This window comes from Cnephaeus nilssonii (genome assembly GCF_951640355.1).
Source record: "Cnephaeus nilssonii genome assembly, chromosome: 7".
NCBI lineage: Eukaryota > Metazoa > Chordata > Mammalia > Chiroptera > Vespertilionidae > Cnephaeus > Cnephaeus nilssonii.
In genome coordinates this window covers 73,327,291-73,349,220 of record NC_137078.1, presented here as the reverse complement: position 1 = coordinate 73,349,220, position 21,930 = coordinate 73,327,291, and the positions used below count along the sequence as shown (strand labels likewise).

Genomic DNA, 21,930 nt, shown 5'->3' with positions numbered 1-21,930 from the left:
CCAGGCCTGAAACGTCCCGCATGCACAAGAAACAGGTGCACAGCTCCACGGTCACATCCCCAGCCGCCAAAACTCAGTGGGCGTTTAACCAATGTGTGCTGAGCAGAGAGGCATCAGGGAATGCGGACACATTCTCAGACACAAAACCACAATAGGGACTCAGACACTGGAACCCCCGCCCCAGGATCCCTGCCAGTTATCCTCCTCCCCCACCCCTCCCCCTGCTAGCCCAAGGCGCAGGAAATATTTAAAACAATTTTATTCATGAAAATATGCTGTACAATGCACTCTACACGGCCTCGACACGGCACACACGCACACGCACACGCTGACTGACGGCACGGCCACGGTACACAGCCTACGATATGCGCCAGGGACGCCGCGCCCACAGCCCGCCCCGCCCCGACACTTATAAATATGGGAGAGAGGAGCAAGGACTGGCACGGAGAAAGGGGTGCTGGGGTTGGGGTGTGGATCTAGAGCTGAGGCCCGCTGGAGAGGCTGTGACCTGTTCTTGGGGGAGTGTGGGGGGGAGGGGGTGGTAGGGACTGCAAAGGGCAACTGACTCGAGGGAGGAGGGGAGAAGCTAGGATTGATTGACAAGGGTGGGAGGGAGGGGTTGGACCATGAGGGTGCAGGGTCAGAGGGCGGTTCAGGGCTAAGGACAGTTCAGGGTGCACAGCCAATGGGCAGCTGTGAGTGTGTTTTCTGGAAGGGGTTGCTGGCTTTCGGTGGGTAGGCTAAGACCAGTGGAAAGTGTCAGTTGGGGTAGGCGATTCACCATCTACCGCGAGGGCGCCTGCAAAGGAAACTTGAAGATTGAGAGACGCCCTCGCTCACCTCCCCCCATCTCCGGGTAGGCTTCTCCAGCCAGCGCAGCCCATCTCACTCCTCCCCACTCCCACCCAGTCCGGAATTCAGCCTCCACCCCCAGGCTTCCTGCCCCGGGAGTAGGGGGAGCGGCTCTCAGGAGTCTGGGCAGGAATGTGGGGTGCCCCAGCCCCTCCCTACCACATCCCTCAGCCGCCAACTTCTGAGAGATGTCTCTAGCAGGGCTGGGGCTGTCTCCTGGATCCTCCGTGGAGCTGGAATCAGGGGGATGGGGACCCGGGGATCAGGATGGGAAGACGGAGGCCCTCTGGGGGCGGGGCTGGCACCCGGGGCGCAGCGAGCGGATCCTCAGCCCGGCACCCAGCTCTGGTTGGGGGGAGGGGCCCCGGCCAGGCCGGGTGGCGGCGGAGGCAGTGCCGAGTCGAAGTTGAAGTCCATTTCGTCGCTGTCCATAAAGTCGTTGAGGATGATGGACTCGACGTCGCACTCCAGGCTGCCGCTGAACATGTCGAGGTCCAGGTCGGCCGGGAAGCGGTCCGGCGCGGCACCCAAAGGCCCGGCGGCCGCGGCGTACGGCCCGGGCAGTGCTTCCAGCAGGAGGCCGCCGGGCGGGCCCCCGAAGGCGGCCGCGTGGCCAGGAGGCGCCAGGCCCGCGGTGCCCGCCTCGCCGGGCTGCGTCATAAGGCTGATGGGGTGGGCTAAGGCACTGCGCGAGGGCACCGGCGGCGCGTATGGGGCCGCGCCCTTGCCAGGGTAGGCGGCGGCCGCGCCCGCCAGCGCGAGCTCCCCGGGCGCGCCCAGCACCGGGCCGGGGCGGGGTGCGGGCGGCGGCGGCGGCAGCAGCGGGGGCAGCGCCCCGGGGCGGAAGGGCGGGGCGGCCGGCGCGAAGCTGGCCTGCTTATTCTCTTGGATGGTCTGCATGGGCAGGCGTCGCAGCGCGCCCAGCACCGGCGGCCCGAAGCCCCCACCCGCGCCGTAAGCGCCGCCCTTGCAGCTGCCGAAGTAGGCGGGCGTCCCGGCGCGGGCCCGCGGCCCGTACGCGTCCTGCGCGCCGTCCAGCAGGGCCTCGGGCATCCCCGCGCTGCTGCCGTGCAGGCCCATACGGCCTCCCAGCTCCGCCAGGCGGGGCAGCTCCCCGGGGCAGCGCGCACCTAGCGCGGGCGACAGCGCGCTCGCGGGACTCGGGTACATGAGCGGCGACGACGGCGTCAGGGCCTCCAGGGCCTCGTCGTCCTCCAGTTCAGCCGCCTCCCCGAGCAGGGGTCTCCCGCCACTGCGGAAGTCGGCCCACGCCTCGTAGTCGTCGCTGGCGTGCGAGGCTGGGCTGGTGGCCCACTTGGCCGCGGCAGGCACAGGCCCCGGTGCTGGTGCGCCCGGGGAGCTGTCGTCGGGGCTTCGCTCGGGTGCCTGCAGTTGCTTCTTCTTGCTTGCCTTTCCCTTGATGCGCAGGAACTTGGCCCCATTGTCCATGGACACGGCCCTGCGCCGCGGCGTCTTGCCGGTCTTGCCGCCCTCAGGGTTCAGCATCCACCAGGAGCTCTTGCCCGTGCCTTCGTTCTGCACGCGGATGAAACGGGTGTGCAGCGACAGGTTGTGCCGGATGGAGTTCTGTGACCAGAGACAAGGACATGGGTCGGGGAGTGGGAAGTGAGGAGGCCAAGAGTAAAGATGGGGTAGTGATGGAAAGAGGAGGGGGAGGGAATAGAGAAAGAGGAGGATAAGAGAATGGAAAAGAGCCAGAAGCGGGGAAGGGGAGGAAATAGGGAAGATGAAAAGGTGAATGGGGGAAGGGATTAGGGGGGAGGAAGGCAGGGGTAAGCATCCGGTCAGACAAACTCAGAATATCCATCCAAGACCCTAGAACCACCTCAGCCCTCCCCGCCCCCGCCCCCGCCCCCGCAGGCACTGCCCAGAGGGTGGGGCCGAGCTTTGGGCGGGGCCTTTCCTGGGAGGCATCGCCAACCCTGAGGGCTACTCTCAAGGGGTCTGCAGCCGGAGAGCAAGATCCCCTCTCTGACTCAGCCGAGCCCCACCGCGGGGCTAGCCCGGCTGCCAGCCGCCCCCCCCCCCCCCCCCAGCAGATTATGTAAGGGCTCATGCTGCTGTGGCTCATTTGTCCGCCCCCCTCCTTCCCCAGTCTGGCATGGCGCCAGGAGCCCGAAAACCCAGGGCTCCAGAAATCAATCTCGTGGTGACTGATTAAGCCCTGTTTAGAACTAATTGCTCTTTCGTGTGTGGGGAGAATAAATTACCTGCTTTAATTTCGTGTCTTTAAAATGCAACTGCAGGTAGAGAAGGCTGTTAACCCTTTGCTGGGAGGGCCTGGCCGGGGAGAGCCGAACAGGTTGGGCATCCCCAAGGTGGGCAGAGGCCTGACACTTTTCAGAGATTGCCCCCAACTCTGCTGAGCTTCTGGGAACTCCACAGAGGCCTTGGATTCCAGCAAAATACATCCATGGGCTTGGAGGCCTCCGACCCCATTTCTGCTCAGTGCCCCCACCTTCAAGCCAGCCCAGCTCTCTGGCCTGCCTTTTGGGTTGCAGCCCACCCTCCCTACAAAGCCCCATCCTGGTGAAATCTTCACAAATCTCCACAGAGCACGTGGCATAATGTCCACTTACAGATAAGAAGACCAGGCTCAGAGAGGTGGCTTACCCAGGGCTACACAGCCCTCTCTGCTGTCCCGGGCACTTCCCTGGGCTTCACCCTTTGTCACCGCTGCACATATCCTATTCTAAATGTCTTTTGTGCCAGTCTGTAGTGCTCCCCATATGACTGCCTGCTTTTGCCAGCCCTGTCCTGGGGACAGAGGAAGGCAGAGGAGGCCACAGCTAGATTGACTTCACAGGAACTTACTGGGCCTGCCACCGCCCCACCTCTGGGGCCTCCCACCTGGTGACCTTGACCTCCTGGCTCAGGTATTGCTGTGGAAACAGCAGGCGCTTGAGTATCAGAAGGCTAGTCAGGATGCCTGGCTCTTTGCAGCCACCTAGCTCTATGACCACGGGCTGTTGACTTAACCTCTATGAGCCTCAGTGCTTTAGTGAGCTACCCTGAAAAAAAGGGGGTGACATTCAATAACCACCTCGGAACACACCAGGTGTTCATAAACAGTTAAATCCCTCACCCTGTCCGGAAGACCCTCACCTGTTGGATCACCCATAGACCTGCTCTGTCTCTCTCTCCTTGACATTATGCTGACTGTAACTGTGCTGGGCACCAGTAACTCTGGAGAGCTGGCATTACCCAGCTCAGGTACCAGAGAGTGGAGGCCCAGAGGCATGATGTAACTTGCCCATGGTCCCATAGGCAGCAATGCCAGGTACCACTCCAGATCTGCCCAGCGCATGGACCTGCTCTTAACTCTTTATCCACCCAGCCCTGTAATCACTGACCCATGAGGACTCTCCCTCCCGCCCCCTTCCCATCGGGGTCCAGAAGGAAGGGTCCTTTCTGCTGCCCAGGGTACCCTCCCTCAGCCTGAACTCCAGAGCACCTGGCTCTTCAGGGCCCCAGGTGCCCTATCTCTGGCACTTTCTGGTCTTGGGAGGTGACAGCTGGGTCTCCAAGGCCCCTCCCCGTGTTGCCCTGCCTGGCTTCTCCTGGGACCCTGAGAGGAGGGGAGCTGGACCCTCCAGGGAGTGGTACTCATCCCCTATCCTGCTCCCGCCCCTGCACCTGCCTCCCCAGCCCCTCCCCACACCTGTGTTCAGGGGCCACCGGGGCCTCAGTTCTCCCAAATGGGACATCTGGCTTACAGAGGCTCCACCTCCCAGCCTCTCCAGCTGAAGGCCAGTCAGGCAACACCTCTTGATTAATGTCACTAGGTACCAGCCTGGTTCTGAGTGCTCAGAGGTGGGGGGAGGAGGAAGGACATCACCAAGTACCAGCACCTACTCAGTACTACCTGTTCAGCTCTGGGCCTTGTAAGTACTTTATCTCATGCAATCACTCTATCAAACTCCACACGAGTCGGGGATTGTGATCCCTATTTCAAGGTGAGGAGCGTGAGGCTCGGAGAGGTTGAGGAAGTTGCCAGGGAAGTTGCCAAGTTCACACAGTTTAAGTGGCAGAGCCCGGTATTGATTTCAGGTTAGTCTCACTGAGTCTAAAGGACATCGCATTCCACCCGGGGAGAGAGAGAGGAGTTGCAGGATTTCCAATGCATCTTATGAAGCCAGCACTCCAGTGCTTCTCAAACTTTCCATGTAACCATTCCCAGAAGCTAGCAGCCTGGGAAGACTGGGGGCATATTCAAAGATCAAAATTCCTTACAAGCCTTGTGCTTCCTTTTTAGAATTCAAGGGAATTTTGCATTGTACGTCATAATACATCCACATTTTCTGAATACAAATAAAAGTGTTTCAGATTACCACCAAGAGCATGTGCTCCGGGCCTATGACAGTTTGTATCCTTCCCCTCTCTGTCCCCTGCCCAGCCAGTACCCCTGGGTGCCCGAGCTCCAGCCTGAGACCATGACTGATCAAACCCAGAGAGGAGAAAGGTCTCGCCCAAAGCCGCCCAGGACCTGGTGGCAGAGCTGGAATTGAGTCCAAGCCTCAGGATCCCTACTTGGTGCTCTTCCCCCTCCACCAAGCTTGATCTGGGGCAAGTCCCTCCTCCACTCTGGGCCTCAGTTTCCCTACCCGTAAACTGATGAGATGGGCCAATGGTATTCTGAGGACCTTTTAAATTTGATAATCAAAGTTCTTGGAATCATCCAGTCCAGAGGTCTTGAAACTTTTTTTTTTTTTTAAGTTGTGACGTTCTTTTTGTAAAGAGAATCTAATGCAATACTTGAGTGTTACACACTTAAGTCGTCAGGGGATGGGGCAGAAGTGCCTGGAGCCCTCTCGCTCGGCACCCGCCTTGCACTCTCCCTTTGGGAGGGATTTTGCAAGCCAGATAGATAGGGCAGACGGATGCCATGCCTTTCCCAGGGTCACCCAGGGAGGAGGCCCAGAGCAAGGTGAGGACCTTGGCCTCTGACTGCTGAGCTGGGCTCTACATCAGGTGTGCACCAGGGCTGTGCCCCATGAGGGAAGCCCAGGCTCCGCAGTCTAGTCTGGCTCCTCAGGGACCAGCCACCTGGTACCAATCAGAGCTCTGGGCCAAGATCCAGTGGCAAGCGCCAATCACATCTTGCCCACAAGGCCTCCTGGGAAGCCAGAGGCCACAGAGGTGGTGAGGGAGGCAGAGGAGGGAGACGCCTCTGCCAGGCAGCAGTAACCAGGGCTCCCTCTTGGAGTCACCTAGCAACCCACCACCACAGCCACGCCCTGGCATGCCCAGGCTTCCCTGATGCCCAGAGCTGGGCGGGCTTCTGGGGCCTCATGCCTCCTACACCTCCAGACAGACTTGGGGCGGGTTCCCAGGAGAAACAGGATCTTTCTGATTCAAGCTCAGAGAGACCATTAGGGGCAGAGGGAAGGGACAGTGGCCATCCTATGTCCATCCTACTCTCCCTCAGGACCTGGCCCAGAGAGGCCAGTCTCCAGAGGCCTCACCCACCAGAAAGAGGCTGGTGCAGGGCAAAGTGGTCTTGGTCTGAGCAGTAATGCATTCATCTGACAGCACAACCCCAGTTTTGGCTTCATGCGGCTCTGGAGCAAGATGCTTTGAACCTCAGTGTCCTCCAACGGTAGCAGCTTCTACCCTTACTTCCCCACAGCTCTCCACTGTGCAGCAGCCAGTGATCCTTCCGACGACCTCAGAACCCTCCAATGCACCCATCTTGCTCAGAATAAAGAACGGGGGCCTGGCTAGAATCCACAAGCCCCTCTGTGACCTCTCAGATTCCTCCCCTGACATTGTCTGGCTTGACCCTCCCTCTGTCCCTTGAGCCTAAGAGGCATGGTTCCACCTTGGGGCCTCTGTCTCAGAGAAACACTGTTCCCCCAGATACCCAACCAATCCCTCCTCTCCTTTGAGTCTTTGTCCAGATGCCACCTTTCAGGAGGCCCAGCCTGGCCACTCTCTTAACAATTGCTCTTCTTCTCTGCCATTTCTTGGCCCCCTTACCTTACTTACTCTAAAGTTTTCCAAAGTCATTATCACTTTCTAAATTAATATATAATTGTTGTATATATATATATATATATATATATATATATATATATATATTTTTAAATCAATAAATTATATGTTGTATGCATAAATATATAACTTATCTTCTGTATTTATTACTTATTGTCTGGTTTTCCTTATATTAGAATATAAGGAAATTAGAACATTAGAATATAAGGGAGCCTGATGGGCCCCCTCACTTAATTCATGAGGGATTTTTGTCCATTTTTTTACTGTACCTCATGAGTTTGATATAAACAAGGAGTTTAATAAATGTTTGTAGAATGAATGAGAGCGAGAAGGGAGGTAATACTGTGTCGCAGGAAGAATTAATGAGACTGGGCAGAGTAGCTGGCACATGACAGGAGCTTCTCCAAACTGCGCTGAGAGAGGGCAACCTAGAATAAGAGACAAGCGTGGAGTGGAGAAAGTCAGGAAGAGTATGATGCACAAGGAGAATGGCAGGGAGGAATACGGCTTCCAGGAGAGGTGCCGGCTGTCTCACGGGGTGAACAGAGCAGCTGCCCGCTCCAGCCCCCTACCCTGCACCCTCCTGCTTCTCTGATAGACCTGGTTAACCCAGGGCCTGCTGCAGCCAACGGTCCTCACAGCCTGTACCATCTGAGCCAGAAGACACCCCAGGAGCCCCAGTGGGAACAAAATACCCTCGTCCTCGGTGATGGTGTCTCCCTTGTGGTCAGGGTCTGATCCATTTGGTGGCGGCAGCTCATCTATCCAGCAGGACACCCTCATCTGTTCCCAGGACACCCTTCGCCCACGAGCAATAATGCATTCATCTGACAGCACAACCCCATTTATCCAGCACACCAGTCCCATTTATCCCGCAAGTACAACCTCATTTGCTAACAGCACTCTATTCACCTGATGGGCCCCCTCATTTATCCAGCAGGACACCCTCATTTATCCTCCCAGTCAGAGGCTCCCCTTCCTCCTGTGGTGTGGCTGTGTTCTCTGACGGTGCAACCCGACTGATCCAGCAGGACGTCATCTCTCCTACAAGTACACTTCATTCCCTGACAGTACAACCTCATTTATCTAATAATGCAGCCTCACCTTGCCTCCAAGTACCACCTCATTCCCTGACAGTACAACCTTATTTATCTTCCAGTACAACCTCATTTCTCCTTCCAGCACAGCTTCATTCTCTGATAGCTCAACCTCATCCAATCTTACTTCTCCAGCCAGAGCCTGTCAGATCTCTTGAGGAAGGGGGGTGAAGAAGGAGAGAAAAGGGGTCCCACCATTCCCTGTCCCATGTCTACAGAGAGCTGTCTGGCACTATGACTAGGTCCAATATCCCCAGGTCCAAAAGGGCCCACAGACTTAGAATTCTAGGTTGCTTGGCCCTGCCAGCACTCCATCATTACCCCGCCTCCCGTTTGTCCCCTCTGGGGACAAAATGGATTTCCTCCAGCTCTCCAGGAGGGAAAAGTTCCCAACTGATTTGATTTATAGCTTTTGCTGATTTATGTGGCATGGATACTCCCATCGTAGCCAGTTTTAAGCTGCCAGTATGACGTGATCACTGAGTGCAACATTGGGAAGTGTGCAAGATGGCTCTCATGAGCCAGTGCAAGCCAGCTCTAGCACACCATTGGCACATACTTCAAATACCCAGGCAAGAGAAGAGCAGCGCCTACTACATGCCAGACTCAGACTAGGTTCATTACATACTATTTACAAAGGGAGGAAACTGAGGCTCAGGTGGGTTAAGAAGTGGGGAAGTGATGGAGCCAGGTCTAGGTCTCTGAGCTGTTGGATCCCAAAACCAGAGCTCATACCCCCAACGTGGTGGGTGGCAATGCCCTGCTGCTCACATCAGTGGCCATCCCTGCCTTGGTTCTCAAGCCAAGTCTCCTGGCTTCTATCACAGACAGGAGACCCAGGGCTTGTGCCCCCCCACTGTAAGCCCTGTGCTACCTCCTGGCCTCCCTGGCACCTGCGGAATTCCAGGACCCTCCCAGTTCAGTCCAGGGTCTTGCTCATCCATCTGAGCCCCAAACCAGGTATGGATGTCTCTCTAGGTTCCATCACTGTCCACGGTTCATCCCAGCCCCTCCCTCCGGAAACTGAGCCCGTCTACAAGATGGGGATGATAATCCAGCTCCTCCCTCGGTGCCTCCCTGAGCAGAGATCACCTGTGTGTGTGTGTGTGGGGGGGGGGGGGGGGGGAGTACAAAGGTTCTAATCCCCTGACAGCTCCTATTTCCTCTCTTCCTCCCTCCCTTCCTCTCTTACTGCAGGAAGAAAGGTCAAGGGCAGGGGCTGGAATCCCAACTTCATCCAAGTGACCCTGGGCCTCCCCTGTAAAACAGGGTGACAATCCCAACATCCACGAGAGAGGGCTGAGACCTGAATGAGATCCTACATGTCAAGAATCTCATCCCTCCCTGTTCAGAGCCCCCAAAAGCAGCCCCTTTCCCATCCCATATCCCCACCCCACTCTGGCCTAAAAATACACACCTGTCTCAGACAGAGCCTTAGACTCTCCAGGGGTCACTTGCTCTGCTGCCTGGGGTGAAACTGGGATGCTCAATCCAGGCAGGCTTCCTGGCAGAAGGGGTAACCTGGATGACCACAGGGACCTGAGACCAAGTATAAATCCTTGGTACTAGGGCCTGTAGTAGAGGAGGGGCAGAAGGGCAGGCGGATCATCAGAGCCACAGGTGTTGACAGGTCAGTAGGCTTGGAGTCAGCAGTGGGACAGAAGTGGGCAGCCAGAGGCCAAGAGGAATGTCCAAAGCAAGGCATTAGGTCAGGATAGGACCTGGCACCCCCGCTCCCACTCCAGAGACAGCAGAACCCACACACCCAGCTTGGGCAGCAAATAAATCAGCAGCAGAAGTCCAAGTTCACCCCTACATGGCTCCTCATCACCTGTGGCCTTCAGTCCAACTCCAGACTGCTATTAAAGAGCCCTTGATGCTCTTCAGCTTCATCACCTCCATTCCCTTAAGCCCACCTGAGACTCCAGCCACCCCAGATGTCTCACACCTCCATGCCTTTGCACACTCTGTTCCCTTTGTCCTTCCATCTCTCTGCTCGACCCGTTTTTGCTGCTCCATCAAAGCTAGCTCTGTAGCTTCTTCCTAGTCCCCTCTGTGAGCCCCAAAGATAATTGCTCCCACCTTAGTGCCATGGCAGAAATCTAACTGCAAACCGGAGTACAACTGTGCATGAGCCTGCCTCCCCACTTGAACTTTGTGGGCAGTCCTCAGCTCACAGTAAGCCACATAGAGGATGGAGCTCTCAGCAGCCACAAACCACTCAGGGCCTGGCCATTCTGTGAAGTTTCTGTTCAGCAAAACCTCAGGCCAGAGCTCCAGGCCTCTCCTCCTCCCTCTGGCTTCACCTCCCGTTCATTCTGCCTCTGCCACTTCCCTCCTCTTCCTCCTCAGCACCTCCTGGCTCCTCAGGAGAATTCAGCAAAGTGAGGAGGGAAAGAACCAATCATTTACAGAACATTCACCACCAGCCATGCACGCAACAATTACATCTTATTGAGTCTTTGTGACTACCCCCTCTGAGTGTATCTATTATCCCCATTTTACAGATAAGAAACTGAGGCTCCAAGAGACAAACCCACCTCCCCGAGGTCACAGGGTGTAAGTGGTGCTGAGAATTCACACCACGGCTCTTCCACTCTGAGATGCCCAGGGAGGAGCCTGGGCCAGGCAGAAGCTCCAAGGTGGGCCTGGGATGGGGGTAGGAGGTGCTGTCCACACTGGCTCAGCAACCCCTCCACAGGCTTCCTTCCCTCATCCAGGAGTAAAGGGATCCCTAAGTGAAAAGCCATTCAAGCCTCTCCCTGTCTCTCCTCAGTCTGAGCCCCCTCCTCCCTCTGCACCAGCACCTCCCTGCACCCCTGCGCAGGCCCTGGGAGCAGCTGCGGTGACCTCACCGAGCCCTGCCCTGGGTCTGGCTCTGGGGAGGGCCCAGCAGCTGTGCCCTAGCCCTGCTGGCTGGCTCCTAGGGGAAAAAAAGGAAGAGTGGGCATGGTGCCAAGAGAACCATCTGCTCTCCCAGGGGCATGGCCACCCGCACAGACACTGGCCTCACCCCCAGAGGCTGCCCTTGGCCCACTGTCCCCATGCCAAGGGGCTCTAGGAGCCCAGGCCAGCCCACCCAGACCGGGGCATCAGCCCTCATCTGCCATCTGTCCTCTCCTGGATACTGAGAAGTCCTTACAGGACATGTTGGAGCATGCATGTCCACTAAAAAATGAACAAGTGCTCAGGGTAAGCTCTGACTGCAGAGGCCAGAGGGCAAGGCTGGGTGTGCTGAGCCCTGCCTGCCCCAGCCTTGCTGGGCTAAGAGCCTGTGATCTCCTGGGGAGGGGCCTGCATCCCCTCACATCTGCTCAGCTGGCAGGTGCCTCTGGCAAAGGGTAAGCCCCTTCCCCCACAGCCCCAGCTCAGGTTACAGAGGAGGCAAGGCCAGCTGAGGACAGGGGGAGGGGACAGGAGGGGTGGAGGAGGCATCACAGCTTCCCAGAGTGTTGGGGGAGGGGGAATTCAGATCTCTAGATAGGACTCCAAGCCAGAGAGGGAAGAACCATGCCCAAGGTCAAAGCCTCCCAGTGGTTCAAGAGGAGCTGGTGTCTAGGGGCAGGTAGCCCTGGGTTCAAGAGTGACCTTGAGCAAATCATTGTCCTCATCTGTGAAAATACAGAGCCTGCACCCTGCCTGCTTGCCTCCCAAGGCCATGGGGGAAGGCTCTGTGGGCTAGAAAGCAGTGGGTCAACCTAAGGGCAGGACAGAGCTTGGACATCCTGAATATCTGATACCTCAAGGACAGAACGGGAGGCATTAGAGCAAGAGCCTCCCTCCCCCTGCAACATACACACACACACACACACACACACACACACACACACACACATCAGTGTCTCTCAGGGATCAGGGCTAAAGGACCCCAACTCAACATAGTAGTAGGGAGGTGGTTCTTTTCCTTGCCCAGAGCAATGATTAACAGTAATGATATTTACTAAGATTTATTGAGCACTTTACAAGTATTTCTCCTATAATTCTTACAACAAAGCTTGGGCATAAGTCCTGTTATTATCCCATTTTGTAGAGGAGGAAACTGAGGTCCAGTTGCCCAAGGCCACACAGGGGATGAGTGGTAGAGCTAGTATCTGCCCTTCCCTTCTTGCCTCCAAGACTCCTAACTATACTACTGTCTCACCTCCGAAATCCTCAAAGCCACAGGCCTGGAATCTTGGACTCTAAGAGCCTCCACCCTCTCTCAGGCTCATATTCTCTATCCCAGCATCAGACCCACACTGGGCGCTATTGCCAGGCCCCCAACTCCACCCTCCACACTACTCTCAAGTGATCTTTCTCCATCCCACACAGCTTGGAGTACCAGCTCCCCATTTTGGCATCCAAGGCCACTCGCCCTCAGGCCCTTGCTTGCTTCTCCAGCCTCAAGTCCTGACCAACACAGCCAAAACTCCCAGAGTCCTGCAGGGTCTGACCTCCTTTGTCTGGTTCCCTTCCCCTTCCTCCAAACACCCTTGGCTTATTATCTGGCCTTCCATCATGACCCTGAGCAGTCTTCATCCTGAATCAAAATCAGAAGTCCTCATCTTATCTTCCCAGATTGACCCGGAGGAATCTCAAGGTCAAGGAGATGTTCAGTTCCTCTGAGCAGCACTGCGCAATGGGCCTGGATTAAAGTGAATGGAGGAAGCTGCCATCAGTCTTGGGGCCTGCAGAGGGAGGGAGGAGACATCATGGGGTGGAGGACATCTCTCAAGGAGCTCTCTGTCTGAGAAAATTAGGGACCTTGGATTCGTGCATGCCCCAGACGGCAAGCCTCAGGGCCAGACTCCAAGGGAAGCAGAAATGATAGGGGCGGACAAGGTGGGGGGGGGGCGGGGGGGTCAGTTTGGAATGGCCTGGCCAGAGCACTGGGTTAGGAAAGAATTAGCCCTGGGGAGTTTCATTTCTGTCACTTACAGTGGGATACTGTGAAAGCCACTTTATTTCTCTCAGCATTAGTTTCCTCATCTGCAAAACAGGGACAGTAACAGTATCAGCTTCACAGGATGGCTGTGAGAATGAAACAAAAGCATGTAGTGAGGGTTGAATCCTGAGCTGGAATAGTTCAGTGTGGATAAGCAAGGGTCAGAAGATGAGAGCGGTCAGTGATGTGGCTGGAGAGGTTGACTGGGGCCAAGTGGCCAAGGCCTTGGGCTTCAGTTAAAGCCCCAGGATTGGATCCCGTGGGAACAACACTGTGCTGTGCCCATGCTCTTGTCTCTCCCACCAGATGGGGAGCTATCAGAGAGCAGGGGCTGCGACTTTCGGGTTCTTCACCATTCTGAGTATTCACACTGACATTTCCCCTCCATCCTGCAGCCAAAGGCTCAGTGGCAGGGTGCATCAGCCCATTCTCCTCCTCCAGTTGGGTTCAGCATAACTGCTACAGTGTGGGGGCTGGGCAATGTGTTGGAGATGGGCGGGGGGGGGGGGGGGGCGCGGTCAGCCCCTTGGAGCTCACTATAGGGGGTTCAATTCTCTGGAAAACCTAACAAAGAGTGAGGAGGAGGAGGAGTGGCTCAACCTGGGCGGCCTGCTTAGAGAAGAGGCTGGTCCACACTGGAAAAACAGAAGAAGGGAAGAGCAAGCAGGATCCGGGGAAGTTACCATCTAAGGCATCAGTTCAGAATCTGACCATCACCAAACAAACCTGTTAAAATATAGATTCCAAAGCCCACCTGACGAGACTCTGACAGAGAGGGTCTGAGATGGGCCTCAACACCTTGATTCACTAAAAGCTTCCAGGTAACTCTGATCATCGGCCAGGTTTGCCAACAACTAAGGATTTAAGGCGGAAATTCTCAGGCAGACGCAGTGGGTTCCAGAATCACCTGGGAGGCAGGTCTTTGTTCAAACCACCCAAGCACCCCGCCTAGTTTCTGAGGGGTGTCCCAAGGGATCAGTTCTACAGCTGCCTTGGTGAGCATGTGACAATGCAAGTGGGTGTGGGTTGAGAACTCCAGTGTCAGATGCAAGGTGGCAGTGGGAAGGCAGCCTGAGATTAGAGGCAGCAAGGAAAGTTGGAGGGAGGGCAGGGCCTGGACAAGGCCAGCAGAGGGCCCAGGGGTCCAAACAGAGCAGTTTGGGCTTGGTTGGCTCTCAAGGGAACTGAGGAGTCCCAGAGGGTTCTGGAGCATGCGTAAGCCTTGGGGCAGGAGGGCTGGCTGGTGTGTGGGCTGGCACTGCACGGGCATTGGGAGATGGTAGAAACAGACAGGTCTAAATCCAGGCTCAGCCTCGTCCCAGCTATACTGCCTTAGCCAAGTGACTTCATCTTTCTGGGCCTCCATTACCTCAACTGCAAAATGGGGCTGAAAACATGTACCTGTTAGATCCCAGAGAATATGAAATGAGAGAATTTCATACTGAAGTGCCCACTGACGGCCTAGCACCCAGACATTATTGCTCTTAATTCTTGTTCCCCTTCCCACAAGAGGCATCCCCCTTAGAGACCAGAAAGGTTCTCTGCAAAGATGGAGGCCCTGGGGGGGAGGGTGTGGGAGGCCCCTCCCCTACACGCCACCTGGCCCCCCTCCCACCTCCACATATGGGTTGGGGGGTGGGGAGAGGCAGCAAACAGCCAAACCATCCCAAACAGGAGTTGGTTTCTATGGTAACCAGGGTGCCAGGAGGAAGGGGGTGCTCTAGATCCAGCTGTCCCCCTGAGCACCCTACCCAGGCCCCAGAGCCTCAGCTAATGCCCACCCAACACCCTCCACTCCCCATCTGCCTGCTCTGGGGCCAGCTTGGACTGCCATGAGGGCCCGGAAGGAGGTGCCCACTAACCAAGCACCTGGCCACCGTTCTTCCAGGTGGTTATTAAGACCCCTGTTTCCCAGATGGAGAACTGACTTGCCCCCGTCATTGTGCCCAAAGTACGTTTGCCACCTGGGCACTGCCAGGGGCAGGGTAGGAAGTTCCAAGCAGGAGTCCCAAGTTCGAGTCCATCCAAACCTGAACTCACATGCTTCCACCCTGAGAAATTCTATCAGTACTTTGTCCTCAGTCCCAACCAACCCCTCGTAACTCCTAGAACCAGAGGGGTTGTCAGTCACACCCCGGAAAGAACCAGAGACCGAGTTAAGGCCCCTTGGACACCGATGGGGATACTGAGGACCGGGAATGGGAGAGAGCTTCGCTCCAGCTCACACACACTAGGTCAGATTCCCCTATAGGTGCTCTGTCCACCCCACACCCACTCCCAGCTCCACAGCTCCAACTGACCCCAAAGGACTGAACTAGGACACCCTGAGTGATGCTCAGGGAAATGAGGCACAGCTGGGGGAAAGAAAGAAGCCCTGACATTAAGACCCGACTAGCAAGAGAATGGCAGTGCCAGAGGTCATGAGCTCTCGGTCACTTGGAGTGTGTGAAGGGACTGAGCTGGGAAGGAGGCATGTTAGGCTCTGTGAGTCCCCCTTTCCCTAGACACCTGAAGTCTGATTCGGATGTGGAAGAACTGGACACCAATGTGTACCAGTTTCCCAGGCACCCACCCCCACAGGCTGCAGTAGGGAGGGTGTACTGGTGAGTCAGCCACAGGTGAGGGAGGCAGGGAGGTGAGGAACAGCTCTGTTATAGCCGGTACAACCATATCCCAGAGGCTCACAGTCCAGAATCACCCCTCACAAGACAGATAGCAGGGCTTCCACAGCCCCCGGACCACACGTGGTGGCCACCACCAGCTGCCACTCAAAGAGAAGAGAAGGTGGGCTTCCAGGAACAAGCTCGCGTCTAGCCTTGATGGCATAGGAAAAGCTTAAATTGGGGGTCAGAAGGGGGTTCAGTTCCCAGGCCTGCCACTTCCTAGGATGTGACCCCAGGGCAAGTCAGTTCTCCACCTGGGAAACAGGGATCCTAATAAGCACCTGGAAGGACGGGGGCCAGGCGCTTGGTTGGTGGGCACCTCCTCCCGGGCCCTCTCAGCCAACCCCACCCTCTCTGGCAAAGCCCCAACTCCAGTCAGTCCTGAGGCTGGAGTCCCCCAGGGCCTGAGAGAGAGGGCCCCCAAACCGCAGAAAGTGGGGGTTGGTGGGCACTGAACTTTCGAACCGCAAACCCCACCCCACCCCCACCCCCTCGCGCCGTTCATTACCTTAACACGAGTTAAAAATAACCGTCTCATCTCTTTAAATTAGTCTGTCTGCAATTACCGCCTGGCACGGCGCTGCCCGCCATCGTCCCGCTGGAGCGGCGCCAGGTGGCAGGCGGGGCCCTCACCCTGTCTGTCGGTCTGTCTGCTTCCTCGTGCCCCCTCTTCCCCTCCCCGCAGCGAAGCTACCCCCAGGGGCCTGGGACCCAGCTCCCCAAGTTGTGCGGGTATGGGGCCAGCACCCTGGGCTCCGGACAGGCAAGAGCGAGGGGGCGGGCGGCGGGGAGCCGAGGGCTGGGGTGGGGGCTCCAGAGCGCGGGGGAGGGGCCCCGGGAGGCCCGGAAAGCCGGAAGGGCCCGCAGCGCCAGCGCTAGCTCGTGGGTGGGTGTGAGCAGGTGGCCGTGGGAGTCTGCCGGGCGTGCCAGCAACTGTGCCAGGAGCGGCTGGCACGGGCTTGTGCCCAGGAGGCGGGCAGCTGCCAGCCCCCCGCTCGTGCAGTGTGTTTGTGGGGGGGGGGTTGTGAGGACACCCCCCAACCCTGGCTCACACAGCCTCTTCCCACACCCCACTAGCCCTGGGGGCTGGGGATCCCCGGAGGACAAAGGAGGAGGAGGGAGCCCTGCTCCAGCAGGCTAGGGGAGGAAAAAAGGGGGTGCCCCTGTACTCACAACCAATGCTCAGCCCAGCTGTAGCAGGACCCTCCTCCTGGCATCTCAGATCAGTCCCTCCTTCCAGCCCCCATCCCACTTGGGACCTATTGTCCAGCCTGGGCCGATGGGGGGTAGCACACCATCCCTCCAGATCCCACCCCCAACAGCCAGGCTGCTCCAGGCCCTGAGGGTAAAGAGAAGTCCTCATCCCCGTGCTCCTCCCCCACCAGGCCTGGGGACAAGAATGGGAGGCGCCCGGGCTTGGCCTGGGAGCTCCCAGGGGAGCTGGCAGCCAGGAAACAGGCAGAACAACTCCAGGGGCGATCAGAGACAGGAGTGCTGAGTGCTTCACCAGGACCCAGAGCAGCCTGGAAGGCTCCCTGGAGGAGTCATCACTGGGGAAGGTGGAGCCGGAGCATCTGAGAGAAAGTGGGAGGCTCTACCTGGATGTCCGATATCCACACTTCTGGGACACTGTGGAGGGATGGGGACCTCCTGTCCAGTCCCTCTTCCCAGGCCGGGAGACCCTCTACTCTGAGGGGAACACGATCAGCCTCTATTTTAATAGCGTTCCCAGCACCAAGGCTTCAGCCTGGTGGGTGTGCTGCGCCTGCTGCTGATCTCGCCTCCTTCGATTTGCTCGACTACCTCCCCACATCACAGGTGGGACCACCAGGCAAAGGCCAAGCACAGGAGCCCTTCCTGATCTGTCCCAGTCTGCCTTTCCCAGGCCGCCTCCTGGCCCTCCTGAGGAGCCTTGGGTTTTAGCCTAGCGTGCCCAATGGTCTCCCAGACCCAGCACGCTCAGCTCCACCTCCCCTGGAAGAATTTCTCCCAAGTTCTACCCCAATGAAAGCAGTTCAGATCAGGTGCCACCTTCTCAGTGAGGGCTTGCTGGGCTCCCCCAAGGGATCTAAGCTGCTTTCCCCATACCTCTGCTCCCACCCCGGCCCCTCCTTCCTGTAAAACACAGGCCTGGGTGTGGCACTGGCTGAGCCCTGATGCGTCCTAAAGGCAGGTCCAATGCCTTTCCTTCTGGTTGACCTACTCCATCTAACCCAGGGTTTAGTACAACCCAGGGGTCCCAGTGCAACATTTATGTGGGGGAGGAGGGGAAGGAAGGAATAATGGGCCCTGGCCCCAGTCTAGGCACCTGAGGTGTACCACAGCCCCTGCGAACCAGAGGTTGGCTGGGAGTTAGGGATGGCCCCCCTACCAGGCCCCTGGAGGGACTGACTGGGAATGGGGAAAGAGGCAGCAGGGGGAGTAGGATGAGAGGGAAAAAAGGCTCCCTGCGGAGCTGAATGGAAGGAGGAGAAGGAGGATAACCACCAGGGAATGAGATGGGAAAGGCCCGAATCCCCTCTGAACAGGCCTCCCCCAGTGGTTGGGCGGGCTCTGCCAGGGCCTAGGTCAGGAGCCCAAGCCTGAGGCTCCCTCTCCAACGCTCCAGCCCAGGACGAGCCTTCCAGAACTCCCTCCTTCCTGCGCCCAGACCCAGGGAGAACCACTGTGTCCTGAGCAGCTTGGTGCAGCGGAAATCGCATCCAATGGGCAGGCTGGAGACCTGGCCGTCATCCAGGGCCTGCTGCTCACCGATGGCCTGAGGAAGGTCCCATCTCCTTCCTGGGCCTCAGTCTCACGGTCTGAGAAATGAACTCATGGGACGAAGCTGTCTCCAAGCACACTCCCAATCACATCTTAGGATTTAGACCTGCCCCTGTTCAAAAGCCATCGGTGTTCCACGCCCACACCCAGTGCCAGCAGGACACTATTTCAGAGGCTCGGTGGGGCACTGGAGGGAGAGACCCCAGGATTGGAGCCCAGCTTTCCCATCTACTGATGGTGTGGCCTGGGGCAGTTCACTCCTCCACGCCGTGCCTCAGTGTCCAGCTCTGTAAATGGTGACAATAAAACCCACCCCAGGGACTGATGAGAGCCTTTAAGGAGACACCTGGCACAGATGCCTGCAAGTGTCTGGCACCGGGCTTGGCCCGGAGAGCCTCAGTGAACTGCAGTTCTCTCCTAGCTTCCAGCTTCGTGTCCCCTCTTGTCATCTTCCCCCATCATCCCTAATCCACCAAGCCCCGTGGGAGCACCGCCTCCTGCAGCGAGCCCTCCTGGCTTACTCTGGCCCGCAGCCTCGGCATCCTTTGCACCAGCCACCCATTTCTTCCCTTTTTCGCCAGAGAGCACTGGCGGCTCTCAGTGCCAGGCTCTACCGCTGGGTGCTGTGGGCACAGGAATTACTCTGACACCGCCACTGTCCCCCAAAGGCAGGGTGGGGAAGGCAAAGGAGACAGGACACAAAAGACGAAGACCTGTGACAGGCAGGGAGAGGATCAGAGAAGAGGGATTCCGGAGCTAACCAAAAAGGGTGAAGGAAGGCTTCCAGGAAGAGGCATCTGAACTTTGCCCTTCAGAACAAGGAATGTGTCTACAGGGAGAAGGAAAAGGTGGGACAGTGCCTGGGGAGCGGGAAAGGAGGTGGGAGCGGAGCCCAAGGGCAGGACACACTTGGGAGGAGTAAGTGTTCCAATGGGAGCTGATCCCAAGGGGACGGCAGGTTGCTAGGGAAGGAGGTTCGTGTCTGCTCCTCCAGCCTGTGACCCCACCCCATAGTGGCCTGAGAGCCAAAGGCGCCCAGGTCAGAGCACCCACGACCCCTATAATGCAGCCACTGGGCATCTAGTGTTGTCCATGCAGACAAGCTTGGCCGCCCCCCCCCACCCCTGGGCACACCTCCTCTGACCCTGTCTGCAGCCACCTCCAGGCACAGCCCCCTCCCTCCATTTAGGCATGCCTCCCTGGCAGAGATCCCCCTCTGCCAGAGGGAGTCTGACAGCTCACAGACCTTAGGCACAGTCCCTCCATCCGCAACTTCCTATCCCCCCCCCAAAAACAATGACTCTTCCCATTCACCACGAGAGGGTCTGGAACCCACCATCCAGTCAAGCCCCTGTCCTCTCCCAAGATGGCTCTCCCCTGTCCCCTGGCTGGCGGCGAGGCTTCCCTTGGGGTGCCCCTGCCCCTCCCCCACTCCCAAATGCATCTGAGCTCAGAAAGCCTGGGAAGTGGGAGACAGCCCGGGGTAGGCAGGGACAGATCCCCAGCCCTCAATGCCATGCCCTAGCACCAGCGGGAGTCATCACCAGCCCATCATACTGATCGAAGCAAGGGGACAGCAGCTGCCCCACGGAAAACTCAGATCCCAGGTCACCTGACAAGTCACCCCACCCCAGACTAGCTGGTGCCCTAAGGTGAACTCCTGGCTCCACAGGAAGAGCTGTGAGCTGAGGGTTGCCCTCCTCACCCGGGGGGTCAGCGCCAGGCAGGGAAGTGGGAAAGATCTGGGGGGAAAGCAGCCACTGACCAAGTCATTATGCCGGCTCTTTCAGGAGGGTGCCCTGGTGGAGAGGTAAAACAAGAGTAACTCAAAGCACACTCGTGGGGGTAAGAGGAGGCTCCCCACTGTCCGAAGCCTGGGAATGGGTTCCTCTGCGATGCCTCCAAGGATGGGCTGGGGGTGTCCTTCAGGGGTGCTTCAAAGTGGCAGTCAGTCCCTCGTTACCCCGTGAGACCTCCCATCCCGCATCCAGAATATGCACACAGCTGCTCCCAGCACGCCCCCTCCTGTCTGCTGGCCGGCCCCACGCCCTGGGCACACACTCCTTGACCCCTGGGGGTGCCCCGGGGCGGGGGGCCTCCCTCCCGCCGGCTCGCCCGGAACCCAGACACACAGAGCTCCCCCTGGAAGCCCTAGCCAAGGAGCCCAGCCCCTCTCCCCAGCCGGACTCCCCCACCTTCCAGCCGGCCGAGCTGTTGCTGTCGCCTTTATCCTTGAAGTAGGGCACGTAACGGACCATCCAGTCGTAGATCTGAGAGAGTGTGAGCCGCTTGTCCGGGGCGCTCTCGATGGCTTTGGTGATGAGGTCGGCATAAGACAGGTTCCCCCACGCGTTCCGCCGAGAGCTCTTGGCTTTCCGCAGCGGTCCGACCTCCGCTCCCAGCGGCGGCGCTGGGGCCATGGCCGGGGCCGTCGCCCGGCGCTCCAGCCCGCAGTCCTCGGCGCCCTCGGCTACCCCCGAACCCAGCGCTCCGTCTTCGTCGCCAACCAGGTCGGGCTGCGGCAGGGGCCAGGTACAGGAGCGCGGCCGGCTTTGCGGCGCGAAGTCCGGGTCCACGTCCACCTGATGCGCTCGCAGCTTCGCAGCCATGGTCCCGCCCGGCTCGGGCGAGGAGGGAAGCTCCGTGGAGGGTGGGCGGGTGGCTCCGGGATCTGCACGCCCCGGGGAGGCCCGCGGGAGGGGTCCCTGGCGGCGCCGGCTCAACCGCGGGGCGCCATGGGCCGGGGCACGGAGACAGAGGGCTGGTGCCGCTGGAAAGCCCAAAGGGAGGGAAAGACCAGAGCAGTGAGGGGGCGGCGGCCCCGGAGCCCAGCGGGCACACACCTCGCCCAGCTCCGCTTCTAGCACCTGCCGCCTGCCGGAACCTGCAGCCACCACCGCCACCGTCGCTGCCGCCGCTCCCCGGGCGCCGGCCCCGCGCGCGGGCCCCGGTCTCCTGGGACGAGGCCGGATTGCACCATGCCGGAGCCCGAGCCCGTGCGGGAGCCCGCACCGCCGCCGCCCCGTGAATGCCGACGCCGCCGCCGCCTCTCCGGCTCCAGCGCCAGCTCCCGCGCCTGCCGCGCTCAGCGCCGGCTGCACCTCGGGATGGGCGGGGGACCGAGAAGGGGCGGGTCCGGCGGGGGCGGGGGCGGGGCGTACCCACTAGCAGCCACGGAATCCTGGGCCTGCCGGGTGCCCCGCCCGCGGGCCGGGGGAGTGGTGGGGACGCGGGGCGCGCGACTCGGGGCGACCCCACCGCATCCCCTGCAAGCAACAGCGCCGCCTATGGAGCAATGGAGGAGTGGCGGGCGCGACCCCGCCCCCTGCTCGGCTCGCGGGGAGGGGGCGCGGGGGCGGGGCCCTAGCGCCCTCATTGGTTCGCAGCAGGGCTGTCCCACCCACGGACTCGGCAGGATCCCTCCCAGAAGCGCGTCAGCGGGTTATTGTTACAACCCTGGGTTTCCCGGGGCAACGAGGATGGGGCGGGACTCAGAGCACTTGACCCCGCCTTCTACTCTCGCCGGGAATGCCCAGCCCCTGACTCTGGATCCCTGGCGTTTCCAAGTCTTAGAATCCTGAGGGGGCGGGTGGTGGAGCTCTCCTTTGTGCCCTAG

The 21,930-nt window shown here is 58.8% G+C and overlaps 1 protein-coding gene across 1 annotated transcript; it reads right to left on the bottom strand.

Annotated features, from left to right (window-relative positions):
• Positions 1 to 246: 246 nt before the first annotated feature.
• Positions 247 to 21,359, bottom strand: FOXO6 (forkhead box O6). The gene is made up of 2 exons (XM_079776191.1): positions 20,510 to 21,359; positions 247 to 2,439 (listed from the first exon to the last, which is right to left on the bottom strand). The coding sequence occupies exons 1-2, from the start codon at positions 20,921 to 20,923 to the stop codon at positions 1,180 to 1,182; spliced, it is 1,674 nt and encodes a 557-aa protein (XP_079632317.1). The 5' UTR covers positions 20,924 to 21,359; the 3' UTR covers positions 247 to 1,179.
• Positions 21,360 to 21,930: the final 571 nt, after the last annotated feature.